The sequence below is a fragment of the Canis lupus genome, chromosome 6 (assembly GCF_003254725.2).
Source record: "Canis lupus dingo isolate Sandy chromosome 6, ASM325472v2, whole genome shotgun sequence".
Classification (NCBI taxonomy): Eukaryota; Metazoa; Chordata; class Mammalia; order Carnivora; family Canidae; genus Canis; species Canis lupus.
In genome coordinates, this window is record NC_064248.1 from 68697084 (window position 1) to 68710268 (window position 13185).

General features: G+C 32.9%; 1 protein-coding gene across 11 annotated transcripts in view; it reads right to left on the reverse strand.

Moving 5' to 3' along the window:
- Positions 1-3965: 3965 nt before the first annotated feature.
- Positions 3966-13185, reverse strand: part of DNAJB4 (DnaJ heat shock protein family (Hsp40) member B4) — a 44844-nt gene continuing 35624 nt past the window's right edge. For all 11 annotated transcript variants that reach the window (XM_025417929.3, XM_025417928.3, XM_025417930.3 and 8 more), the window contains 2 exons: positions 6752-7320; positions 3966-5166 (listed from right to left, as the gene is read on the reverse strand). In XM_025417929.3, the coding sequence (XP_025273714.1) occupies positions 4933-5166; positions 6752-7186 (669 nt within the window). In that variant the 5' untranslated portion in view covers positions 7187-7320 and the 3' untranslated portion in view covers positions 3966-4932. The remainder of the gene's footprint in view (positions 5167-6751; positions 7321-13185) is intronic.

A 13185-nucleotide genomic window follows, 5' to 3' on the forward strand; every position in this document is an offset into this window, starting at 1 on the left:
AAAAGAAGCCTAACCTCATTCTAAATGTTTAATACTTTTCACCGTTTTCTGATTCTTAGTTAAATCCCATCTCTTGAACCCAGTCCAAGAGATGTAAAATATATAGTTGGTTTAAAATATTGTGTAACATTTAACTTATTTAAAAATGTAATTAAGTATTTCCCAACCTCTTCTCTAATACAGAACTTCCTATTATGACTTAATACTACTTTCTGTCCAATTTTTTATATTCATCTCAGCATCATCCCTTTAACAGAAACAGGAAAGCAGTTCTTTGTTTCTGGTTTTATTTCTCATCTTTAAGGCTGTATCCAAAATTTCTTACTTTCCTCTGCCCTTTCCTCTCCCTTTTTTTTCTCCAATCTCCAGTTTCTTCTTTTTAAAATTATCTCTATATAAGACAGGAGGCCTGGCTGGGCTTAGTCAGTAAAGCTTGCAACTCTTGATCTTGGGGTCATAAGTTAGAGCCCCATGTATGGCACAGAGTTTACTTAAAATAAGAAAAAACAATTAAAAACCATTCTCCCTATAAGAATAGCTCAAGAACTGCATTCATACAAACCAAAAAGTTCTAAAAGCTACAAAGATGTACCTATCAATGTTTAGTTTGGGAGGGATTACTATATCTGCAAATGATTGTAGAGCTTCTATACATACTGTACTCATTACAAATTTTTCTCAATGAAGTTTTTTTCTTCCTCCCTTCCTCTTCCTCCTTTCAATACCTCTCTCCCCTCTCTCTCTCTTTACAATGACATAATATCACATATAATGGATAGTAATGTTTTTACCTGGAAAAATATTAGTTTAATTTATATTATTTATCTAAAAGCTCAGATGTGGCCTTGAAGTATTTTGAGAATAACACTGGCATGCATTTTTTTAAAAATTAATGATGGATACATTTCAATTCTGAGCTCTGAATTCTCTACTTAAAAAAATAAGTTTTCTTATTTAATCTTTCAAGTTTTCTAATTAACACCATCAAATTATAGGTTTATATTCCATGCTTATAAATGACTCAAAATATTTCAATGTGCTGAATTATACAGACTACACAAAGAAGGAGGTAAATGTATTTTAACAGAATTTGACCTAGCCTTGGAAATTTAAGGACGGGCAACACCATATCACATTGGTAGGAACTGTTACCGAGAATAAGAAACAAGGTATCTCAGAATTCCCTTACAAGCTTGCTTTTTAGCTACAGGCAAGTCACTTAGCATTTCTGGGTTTACTTCCTTATCTAGAAAGTGCGATCTCTAATAAAATTCTTCCAAAAAAAAAAAAAATTCTTTCCAGCTCCAAAACTTCTGTGAATTTTATTAATTAAAAATATCACAGAAAAAAAATGATAAAAAGGTTGAAATATTCAACCTCTAAAACTTGTCTATTCAAATAAATATTGATTAAACTATAATTTAAAAGTAAAACAAATCACATTTCTTTCTATAATTCTCCATAAAAGGGGGAATATATATATATATATATTTTTCATATATACATATATGAAAGCCAGGTAGATAGGCAGTTGTTGGATAAACATTGTGTTATTACATTATGGGTAGATGTTTTTGTTTTGTTTTTTTTGTTTTGTTTGTTTTTTTATGGGTAGAGTTTAACCCTAATTCTGTGAGGTTAAGTGAATAGTCCTTGAAATATGAGGATACAGTAATTCTAAGTCATTTAACTGAATCCAATCATATATTAATTTCATTTTATTCATCATAACTAGTCAAAGTAGAGTTTTTTTCTTAAAAATAATCAAAATATTTTCAGTTCCTTGCCTCCAAGAAAGGCTAATAACAGGCAGGAGTGATGAGCTGAAAGGTAAAGGGTCACAAACTCAGATGCTTTCAGAGGCAGAGAAGCAAATGAATTAAATGTGTGAACTGGCTTTATGCAACACAATTAAGATTGGTAGGTCATGGACAAGAGAAGAGTGCACACCTTACCTAAAAACATCTTGATTATAAAGCATAAGTGATCCGGTTTTTCTTGTAGAAAAGATAAACATCTCTATCAATTAGCTTACTGGCATCTACAGTATTTCAAAAACTATTTCAGGTATCCAAGTACGTGGCTGAATTTGAAGAGAACATTTGAAAATAAAAAGTATAAAATAAATAAAATCAAAAGTACTTCACAATTTACATAAATAAGAAAACTTTAAGTTCTACTTTTACATTAATTCAACACTCAACAAAGAAAAAGTGAGCACTAACTATATGCTAAGGCTTTATCAGTATCCTTTAAAGCAAGAAAGATGCTGGCATACTGTTTCAATCTAGCAATAAAAATTAATTTTACTACTAGAACAACAATTCTGTACTTTCAAGAAAATATTTTTTAATCCAAAGATTATCCATCTACTTAATCTCTCAGTCCTTTCTTTAATTTGAGAGAATATGCTTAATTAAGAAAATTACAATAACTGACAATGGGTTTAATATGGAAATCACGTCCACCACTCTGACATGCTTTTCACCTCTCTCTTTAGACCTGTGAGAAAATTTCTATGATGCTTATACTTCCCTAAGGAGGTTGTTTTGTTTAGTTTAATATTTTATTTATTTATTCATGAGACACAGAGAGAGACAGGCAGAGACACAGGCAGAGGGAAAAGCAGGCTTCCTGTGGGGAGCCAGAAGCAGGACTCCATCCCAGGATCCCGGGGGTCACAACCTGAGCCAAAGGCAGATGTTAAACCACTGAGCCACCCGGTGTCCCTCCCTAAGGAGTTTTAACTGTTGTTCAGAGAGCCAATTATTTATGAATTAGGTGGAATAGTAAGTACGATTAGCTGAATCCTCTGGCACTTTCAACCATTTTTTTTTAAGATTTTATTTTTAAGTAGCCTCTATACCCAACATGGGACTCAAACTCACAAACCCAAGATCAAGACTCATATACTCTACCAACTGAGCCTGCCAGGTTCCATCTGCAACTAAAGCATGTGATTATTCCCAGCAAGATAGACACCAAAGAAAATGGAAGTTATGTACACAAAAACTCGTACAAAACTGTTCCTAGCAGCATTATTCACAATAGCGAAAAAGTGGAAATAACCTAAATGCCCATCAGCTAACAGATAAACAAAATGTGTTATCTCCACAAAATGGAACATTATTTGGGCATAAAAAGGACAAAGTACTGATACATGATGCAACATGGATATATCTTGAAAACATCACACTAAGCTGAAGCAACTAAGTGAAAAAAGCCACATATTCTTTGATCCTATTTGTACCAAATGCCCAGAATAGACAAATCTGTACAGACAGGAAAATTTGTACTCATCAGGCACTGAAGAATAGAAAGTGAGTGCTAGTAGATAAGGAGTTTCTTTTTCAGGTGATGAAAATGTTCTGGACTTAGTGGTTAAACAACTCTGTGAATATACTAACCACTGAACTATATAGATTTTTTTGTTTTAGATTTTTATTTATTTGAGAGAGAGTGAGAGCGAGAGAGATCACAGAGAGAGAGGGAAAAGCAGACTCCTCGCCGAGCAGGAAGCCTGATGCCAGGCTCAATCCCAGGACCCTGGGATCATAACCTGAGCTGAAGGCAGATGCTTAACCAAGTGAGCCACCCAGGCACCCCATGACCTATGTTCTTTTAGAAGGGTAAGCTTTACAGCACGTCAATTACAATGCAGTAAGTGATAAAGTATGTAGTGATTGCAACTTATTCACTGAATTTCTAAAAGAACACTTGTACTCTGCTAAACAGTGATAGGATCCATGTATACCTTGTACATAGATTAATCTTCCTGAAAGCTACTTTTGAACCAAAAACTTTGTTTCAAGACATTACTCTTACTATGGTTAAAAAAAAAAAAAAAAAGAAAACAAAATAATTTTTTAAATGTAAATATATTTAAAAAATTAAAACACCTAAGAAATGCAATCTATACATATGAAAAAGTAAAATATTTATATGCATAACAAGTAGTAGCGTCATTCATAAGCAGCAGTTAGTGTTTATTTTCCCCATATTTTGGTTTAACACCATAATGGTAGTTTATTCTTTATAGGGAAATTGCATAAGATACATATAGCATATGATGAGTAAGTTATAGAAGACTGTGTAATTGGAAAATTAATTCCAAGTAACAATATTTCCTCTAAAAACATATTTATTATTAAACAAATTATTTTAAACTAGTGGACAGTAAAAGTGCCTATAATTTATTAAGTCCAAGATATATAGTCAACTTGCATAAAATTACATATGGCATTTTAAAAACAGCCTATTTCTAAAATATCAGTAATTCAGGCAATTGGGATTTCCACAGGAGATAAATTTGCCATTAATGTCCTTTTTATGATGAAAAGGTCTGCCTTAAGAACATTACAACCGTGTTATCAAGAAATGCTACAGCATACTTTAAAAATCAAAATGGTAAAACATATGCATTAGGATATTTTTTTATGGGTCCCAGCCCTATAGCAGCATTTCAGATGGAGATTTAAATCTAGTTAGCCACATTTCCAAATGACTTGGGTTTTTATTTTCTAGAAATACAGATCACATGTGTAGGTTAGTTAAGAACTTAAATTTCCATTATAAATGAGAACTATTATGCTGACAATGTAAAGATAAGAGAAATAAAGTACTTGGATAGTCTAGTACTTTATTAGGAATATATCCTCTAACTCCACAAAAACAAATTTTACACATAAGCAAAATACTAAAACTTTCTGACTTGGGAGAAATGAAATAAAATACAGTGAATGTTTTTTCTTCATCTCTAACTGTAAAAATCCCTTTTGCCTATTTATTTGACCCGTCTCTATTCATGCAATTTAATGAATCCTCAAAATAATTTACACATCTTTATACAGAATTCACATCTACATCAGTAAACTGCCAGTCCTTTTATATTTTCAGTGCCTTATCAAAATATGGGTAACAAAGTTTTTCATTCTATGAGGCAGGAAGATGTTTCCTAAGTACTTCTTTGGATGATGAGGATATAGTATCTGGGAAGGACACATCAAATTCTATAAGTAGGTCACCACGCTGGTCAGGATTTTTTGGAAATGGCAGCCCATATCCAATAATTCTTCTCCTCATTCCAGGTTTCACAATATCATTTATTGACATAGGTATGGTTCTTCCATCCATTGTTGGCACATTAACTGAGCAGCCACACAATGCCTGAAATAGACCAAGTAAAATTAACAAACTTCAGAACTTCAAACAACAACCACAAAAAAACTGGGTGTGAACGATGAAACCACTAAGGTAAAATTTTGACCTCCAAAAAAATATCAATAACTATAAGACTTTTTCCCTATTAAAAAATTCCTTTAGGACATGCATGATCAAAATACAACAAAAGAAGGAAAAGAAAAGGAAAGAGAAGAAAGGATGTCTTCCATATTGCCTTGAAATGAAATGGAATATTTCAGGTTGCCATTATAACATTCAGGATGCAGGGATGGAGTTGGACAAGAAAAGAGGGAGAAATTTAGGAGTGAGAACAGAAAAAAGAGCAACTACCTACTTCTCTGGAAGAAATAATGTTAGGATAAGAAATACATTTATTAGGTTAGTCAACAAATGTTTACTGAGTGCCTATATATGCCATACCTCCCTGCTAGATGCTGAACTTAGGGACTGTGAACAGAGACACCTCAGGGAATGCACTAGGAACTCAGAAGCAAACCAGTAATAATAAAACATATAACATTAGCACAGAAGTGCAGAAGTCTTTTGTGAGACTAAAATTGTGAGATTTTAGTACCCGGCTTATTAACCCCCTTAGCTTCTGAGAGTATATAGAATGCTTCACCTAAACATTGGACCAGTAGCAGGTTTTGAGGCAGAGTGAGGAGCAACAGTGTTCCATAGATGAAAGCTCAGATGATGACATAAATGTATGTAAGATAATAATAGAGCAAACTTAGGGAAATGCATAAACATTGATGGGTAGAAATCAGATTTAAAATGACCTTTTAAGCTAAAAAGTCTGAAAAAAAAAAAAAAAGTCTGGACCTTTATGGTAGATGCTGTGTGGAATCATTTAAGAATTTTAAGCAGTGAACTGACATGGCTATATCTACAAGATTATAATCCAATTTGAAAAATGGTGTCTAAAAATAGAACAAATAAGGACTCATATTAAAGCAGTACCCTTATAAATTATTTTAAATAAACTCTTTTCTTATAATAATTATTACTCCAAATAACAATTTGGAAAAAAATCGAATACACAGACTATAATTATAATGCATATCTCATAAATCATACCTATAAAAACTGGGTAGAGATAAGCCAGTGTTAGGCTTCATACTACATATCTGGTTAGCACTTAAAGTTGGCATTTAAATAGTTAGTATAGCTAACTAAACTTAGAAAACATTATCTTATCCATAAAAGAGGTATAATAGTAGTACTACCTCTGGAGGGTTCCTTTTTTTTTCTTAGATTTTATTTGAGAAAGAGAGAGAGCACAAGCAGGGGCAGCAGCAGAGGGAGAGGGAGAAGCAGAGCAGACTCCCCGTTGAGTAGGAGCCCAACGTGGGGTTTGATCCCAGGACCCTGAGGATCATGACCTGAGCCAAAGGCAGATGTTTAAACGACTGAGCCACCCAGGTACCCCTCTAGAGGGTTCTTATGAGAATTTAAAAAATAATGTGTAGTAAATATTTAATAAATATTATCTATTAGTTAGATAAGCTCTCTAAGATCAGACACATAATTCTGTTTGGTTTCAGAATTCCAGGTCCTACTAACTTACCTCTCGTAAACTAATTTTAGCAGTGTAAATTATATTTGATCCATCTCTTTTAAATTTTGGGTGATCTTTATCTTTAATGATAAAAACAATGTCTGCTGGAATACTAGTTGGTGTTTCATCTCCTTCCCTTGGAAAAGTAATTTTGGTGCCTTCTTTCCACCCTTTTTTAATCTCGATGGTGAGAATTTTGTCCTCAGATCTGTAACTCCTTCCATCAGGATTCAATCTTTTCCGAGAAATCTTCATCCGTTTGGTACAACCATTATATATTTCTTCAAGTGATACTCTAAGTTCATGAATAACTGGAGGATCTTGTTTGATGCGGGATGGCCCCACAGAATTTCTGTCTCTTGGATATCCATTCATGCTGAATCCAAAGGCACTAAAAGGATCTCCATCTACTTCCATTTCATCAGAATCTCTACCACCACCCATCCGTCTTCCAAAGAAAATTTCAAAGGGGTTGGAACCTCCAAAAAATGCTGCAAATGTGGCATGAGGATCGCCATGAAAGGTGTACCGGAAGGTACCTCCTTGCCCATCAGTGCCTCCTGCTCCTCCTTTCAACCCTAAATGAACAGATAAACATGATTAGAAAAAAGCTTGCAACTCTTGAAAGTTAAACTTGCAAAAATTGTATTATTAATAAGCTTTGGCCAACTTAGGTTACAATCTATTAATATTGGCCAGACATGCTGTTATTACTAAATACAGAACAGCTACCTAACTTTTGACCATTCATTCCAACCTGAGTTAAATTTTTAGCTTTCAAGTTCTTCCTCCAAATCCCCACCTTTATGACAACTTATTCCTGAATTTTTGTTCCATAGATAAATAAGAAAATAAAAGCAGGAACCTCTTACCTCATAAGCTACTGGCTTGACAAACTGAAGCATATAAATGTGAGTTTTCAAAAGAAGTCAATTGAAATAGGTCTTTGGTAATCAGTGCAAAATGCATAAATCTTTAAGTGCCATTTTAACCAGTGAGCATTATCAATAATATAAAATACCATATTCATACTGACTAGCTTTATTTCAGGTCAGCTTTTACTGTTTAAGAATAAATTAAAAAAAAAAAGAATAAATTAAAATACATCTCTTTCTGTGGCAGGAAGCGGAAAAAGAAACAATAGGACCACCTATGAAAAATGTTTTTTTAGACTCTAAAATTATTATCCTTATTATATCTGACAAAATTGCTTATCTAGGCACACCACGTGATAGCATTAATTTCAACAGCATGTAGAAAGAAAACTAAAATCAAGTGCTGTAAACCTTATTGACACGTAAGTTCTTTGGACTGGTTATTTCTGTCTATTATGGACAACCGTTCTGCAAGGTGCACCTAAATATGTAGCTCACCAGCGACCACAAATGTTTGAAGCAGCATTTTCTGTTATATATCAAAGAAAGTTTCTATTAAAAAACAAAAACATTAGATAGTGATCTTTTAAGGGATCAATACTGACAAGGATTTGTATCATTACAATAGTAGCAAAGTTTCTGAATGAGTCTTACGGACATTCCTGACCAAGGAAATAAGCAGGAAGAGAATCTAAAAAATGTTAAAACTGTGATAAATCCATTAGACTAAACTAAGAGATTCTAATACTTTCAAACAGTAATTTGAGGGCAGGAAATACATTTTATTCATTTTTGCATTGCTCATGTATACAGGGCTGAAAATGATAGATGCTAGTGTTTATTGAATACAGAATGAACTAGTTCTTAAAGTCTATTTAAACTTTAAAAGGTATCTTGAGTGTCAGGATAGGCAAAAGCAAGCAATATAAAGTATAGTCATACACATACACACACATATGAGATTTAATAAAAAAAATTATACTCAGCATGCTTTCAGAGATTTAGTTTTGCATGTTTTATTCTATTTGGCTTCCTCCATTAAAAAGCACACATATATCCTATTTCAGCCAACAGTTCAGCTGATGTTTACATATTTTTTTAAGATTTTATTTATTCTTGAGAGACACAGAGAGAGAAAGAGGCAGAGACACAGGCAGAGGGAGAAGCAGGCCCCATGCAGGCAGCTGGAATCGGGACCTGATCCCAGGTCTCCAGGATCACACCCTGGACTGAAGGCAGAGCTAAACCGCTGAGCCACCTGGACTGCCCTGGTGTTTACATTTTTAACTTCATCCATGAATAGAAATCTGGAGAGACCAAGAAAAGTCTAATAACCTGAACACTATCAAAATATGTATTGAATGATATATCCAAAGAGCAGTTAGGATAGGCCTTATAGAGACAGAATGATAAGTATAAGTTGAACAAGGACTTTTAACATGCAGCTCATACAAAACTTCTTTTTTATATGTAAACTTTAGTGGTACAGTCATAACTCCAAATGTTAAAAAAAAAACTAGTGATAGATTTTTATAAATGACAGGTTAAGGATATAACTCAAGGTCATGACCAATGTGACTAAACCAATGCTGAAATTACTTCAACCATTTCATCTCACATCCCACAAATATAATAGAATATAATAGTTTAATAGAGAGTTAATAATATAAATTGAGTAAGTTTGAGTTAATTATATAAATTAAGTAAGTTAGCTTGCCCAATCTAACTCTCTACAAGACAAGATCTAAATGTTTTAGACTCATAGTAAATCCATGAAAAGAAGGAATAACATTTTAAGTTATTACATTATGGGTTTGGCTTTTCCCTAAAACCTCTTCCTCCTCTGCCAAAAATCCTAACTCAATCAGGATTACAGAGTCCCTGAGAAGACTGACACAGTCTGAAGTGACATTTATCAAAGCTGACAAAAAGCCACCAATGAAGCTTTGAGGTCTTCCTTGACATTAAACAGTCAAGTACATAGCTTTGATAAAAGACAAAGCTACTCTAACGACTATGGAAATCCTACCAAAATTCACAACAATATAATATGAATTATTATGCAAGTATCGCTTGCATCGCCCAGCACTTGAATTATAATAGGCGTGTTATCAACTATACAGTCAATGCTCTATTACATACATTTTGACTGCTTATGGAAAACGTTATTATTCAACTGCATTCCCTCTGGTCTCCAAGATACTTTCTAGACACCATCATCACTTTGTGTGATCAAGGAATATGTTCAAGAATCAACATTTGCCTATGCTGTAGCAAGATTACTATTATTTAAAACCAACCAACCCACCAACCAATTTGCAATCCAAAAATAAATATGTGTTCAGTATACTATCTATAACCAGATTTCCACTAGTTGAAAGTTTGTCAAAAGAAGCAGCATTGGAGAAGAATTAGGATTTCAAAGAAAAAATTATAGGACTTTAATAACTCTCACTTTAGAAAGATCTGATATGTAAAAATCTAGATTTAGAGCAAGACTTACAGAATTACTAGCATAATGAGATCCTTTAAGCAGTTTTGACTCACAAAAATCCAACTTATTTTTAAAAATAAAAAGATCCAGTTGATTAAATACATAAACTAAAGAACTGAAGGAACAAGCTGGTATAAAGATTAATATACTAAACACAAGTTTGATCATATAAATACTACCTTTCAGTAGTTAAAGTTATTGAGTAAACTACAAACCAAAAAAGGCTTAAAGAAAAAGAAATCCTAGTTAGAGAACTAGGATACTGTAAGGATGTGTTACTGGAAGTCTTTTTTTTTCCTTTTAGTCTTTTACAGAAACTTCGGTTGACATCCACTGAGCAAATCAGAACTAAACCTAAAACTTTTTGGAGAAGACATGTTCAAAACCCAATTTTAAATTTCTGTAGTTGTGGTTTTTTTGTTTTCAAATGATTCAACTATGGAAAACATGTCTCTATTTAAAAAAATAGGTTTACTTATTATACACTATAAAATTAATCCATTGAAAATATATAATTCAGTGATTTTAGTAAAGTTGTAGAATTGTGCAGCCATCATCACAGTCCAGTTATAGATCATTTCTACTAACCCAACGGGTTCTCTAGTTTCTATCTACAGCTAACTCCTGCTCCCACTTCTAACAGTAGGTAACTCACTGATCTGCTTTCTTTCTCTATAAATGTGCCTTTTCCATGCATTTCATGTAAATGGAACCATAGAATATGTAGCCTTTGACATCTGACTTCTTTTATTTAGCATAGTTTTTGAGGTTCATCCATGTTGTAGAATGTTTCATTAAATCAATCTTTTTAATTGCTAGCAGTATTCATGTGTGTGTGTGTGTACACATACAAATACATATACACCACATTTTGTTTATCCATTCACTTAATGATAGTACTTTTTAATTGTTCCCAGTTTGGGGCCATTACAAATAATGCTGCTATGAACATTCACATACATGTCTTTTTGTGGACCCATGTTTTCATTTCTCTTTTATAGATTCCTATGAGTGGAACTGCTGGGTCATATGGTAAATTTAAAACATCTCTATTTTTATCCAAATATTTTAAAACCCAGCCTTTAAAATTGTGGCTATTAGAGATTTTCAAAACATGAATAAACTGGATCACTGGTTCTCTTAGTTTCTAAATATATAAATTCAGCATGTTCAATTCATACACTTCTCAGTTCATGGTTCCTGTTCCCACTGTCCCAGGCCTTGAAAGAGAGTGTAATAATGGGGGTGGGGGGGGTATGTATATAACATAAATTAACTAACAGCTCCACAGTCCTAAAATTCAGTGTTTTGTTACTACTGGAGAATCACATTAAGGCTACGGAGCCAGGCCTGCAGACACAAACTGACCAGTGAAAGGCAAGAGAAAAAAATGTTTTCCCACATTTAAACAGTATACCCAAAAGGGATTTTGTCAAAGAATAAATGAGTTATTCTGAATAAAGAGCAAGTAAATATAGTGCTTTTCTGTAAAGGAAGAATAATTTCTAAAAAGTAATCAAATAATTTTAACCTAGCTATCTTTTTAAGTAACTAATAACTAGACAATGATATTTCTAAATAAATTTCAATGCTTTAAAAAACTTACTCCCCTATTACCTCTATTGCTTATATCAATTATCTAAATGAAGAAAAGAAAAGATTCATGACACATAGATGATACTGCTTTCATTTTTAAAAAATTCATTAACTGATAATGATCAGTAAAACTGAAACTAGAGAAACAGCATTCCAGAAAAACACTATTGAGAGATAATGTCATGTATCCTTTGATGATGTGAATATTCTGAAGACAAATATCCTTAGAAAACACTAAATCCTATGGCTTAGTAATAAACAAACTGGAGGCTATCGGTGAGATGTGGTGTAAGCAGGGGTATCCGCTTTTTAATGGGAATGTATAGTGTTACTCTACGTTTATAGATTTCTTTACAAAATTACAAATAGCTTCTTTAGAAAGAGTATATTGTAGTATCTCCGAATCCTGCTTCGCTTTTGAGATGAACCAAATCACAGTATTTTGATTACTATGGGCCGTAAGGAATAAGCAGGATTCCACTGGCCACTATTTGCCTTTTTCATTTTTTCAATATTTACTTTGCAGGAACCTGACACTGCAGGTCCTAATCACACCAAAACCAAGAGCAGAAACTGCAATTTTTGGTAACTCGATCAAAAAGAAAAATGAAACAAAAAAGAAAAGAAAAGAAAAGAAAAAACAAAACCCTCTACACAATCACCCTACTTACAAAAATTTAATTTTTTAACTCAAAATAAGTAGTTACTACTTCACTGTATTTTAGGATATATTTCTAATTAGGAAAATTTTATGTGAAATGCAGTAAAGGAGGCAAAGAGATAAAGTTTTCATGACCACAATGATTTAAAAGAGAATATTTTGAGAGAAAAAAATAATAATGAAATAACTTAGCCCTGATTCAAAATGTTGAAAATCCCAGAATCATCTGTAGAGATTAAAGTGTTTTTGTTGTTGCTGTTAATTAGCAATTTAAAATAGTCTTATTTTATATCTACATTTACATGGAGGTGATGGGACAAAATGTAAAATTCAGAATGATAAAAGGATAATCTTAATAACCCCCATTTACTGTATTCAACTAGTTTCTATTTCACAATGCAAGAAACAAAAAGTATGGCAGGGAGAGGAAAGGGAAGTTGTCATGCTTTCCTTTATACCTAGATAGTAAAATTTCAAAAGAAAGAAATAATGTTACCTAAAAGTAAATCAATAATTGTTCTAACTAGGTGGCCATTTTAGGTCAAAAATTGTATTTCTGAGATCTCATTTTCTTGGCACACAATTACTGTTTACAATTAAGCTAAAAACTTGTTCTGGTATTTTATGACATCAGGAAAATTCTTTCCTCTCCAGGCGGAATGCCAAAAACAACTAGAGCTAAATGCCTGGGCCTTCTGCTTCTCAGAGAGACGATTCTATCTTGTTCAATCTAAATTAAATTGCTATCAGAAAGGCAAAAAACTTCCTTTGTTTTTGTGAATAAAACATGAACTACTCAGAATTTGAACTGCCGATC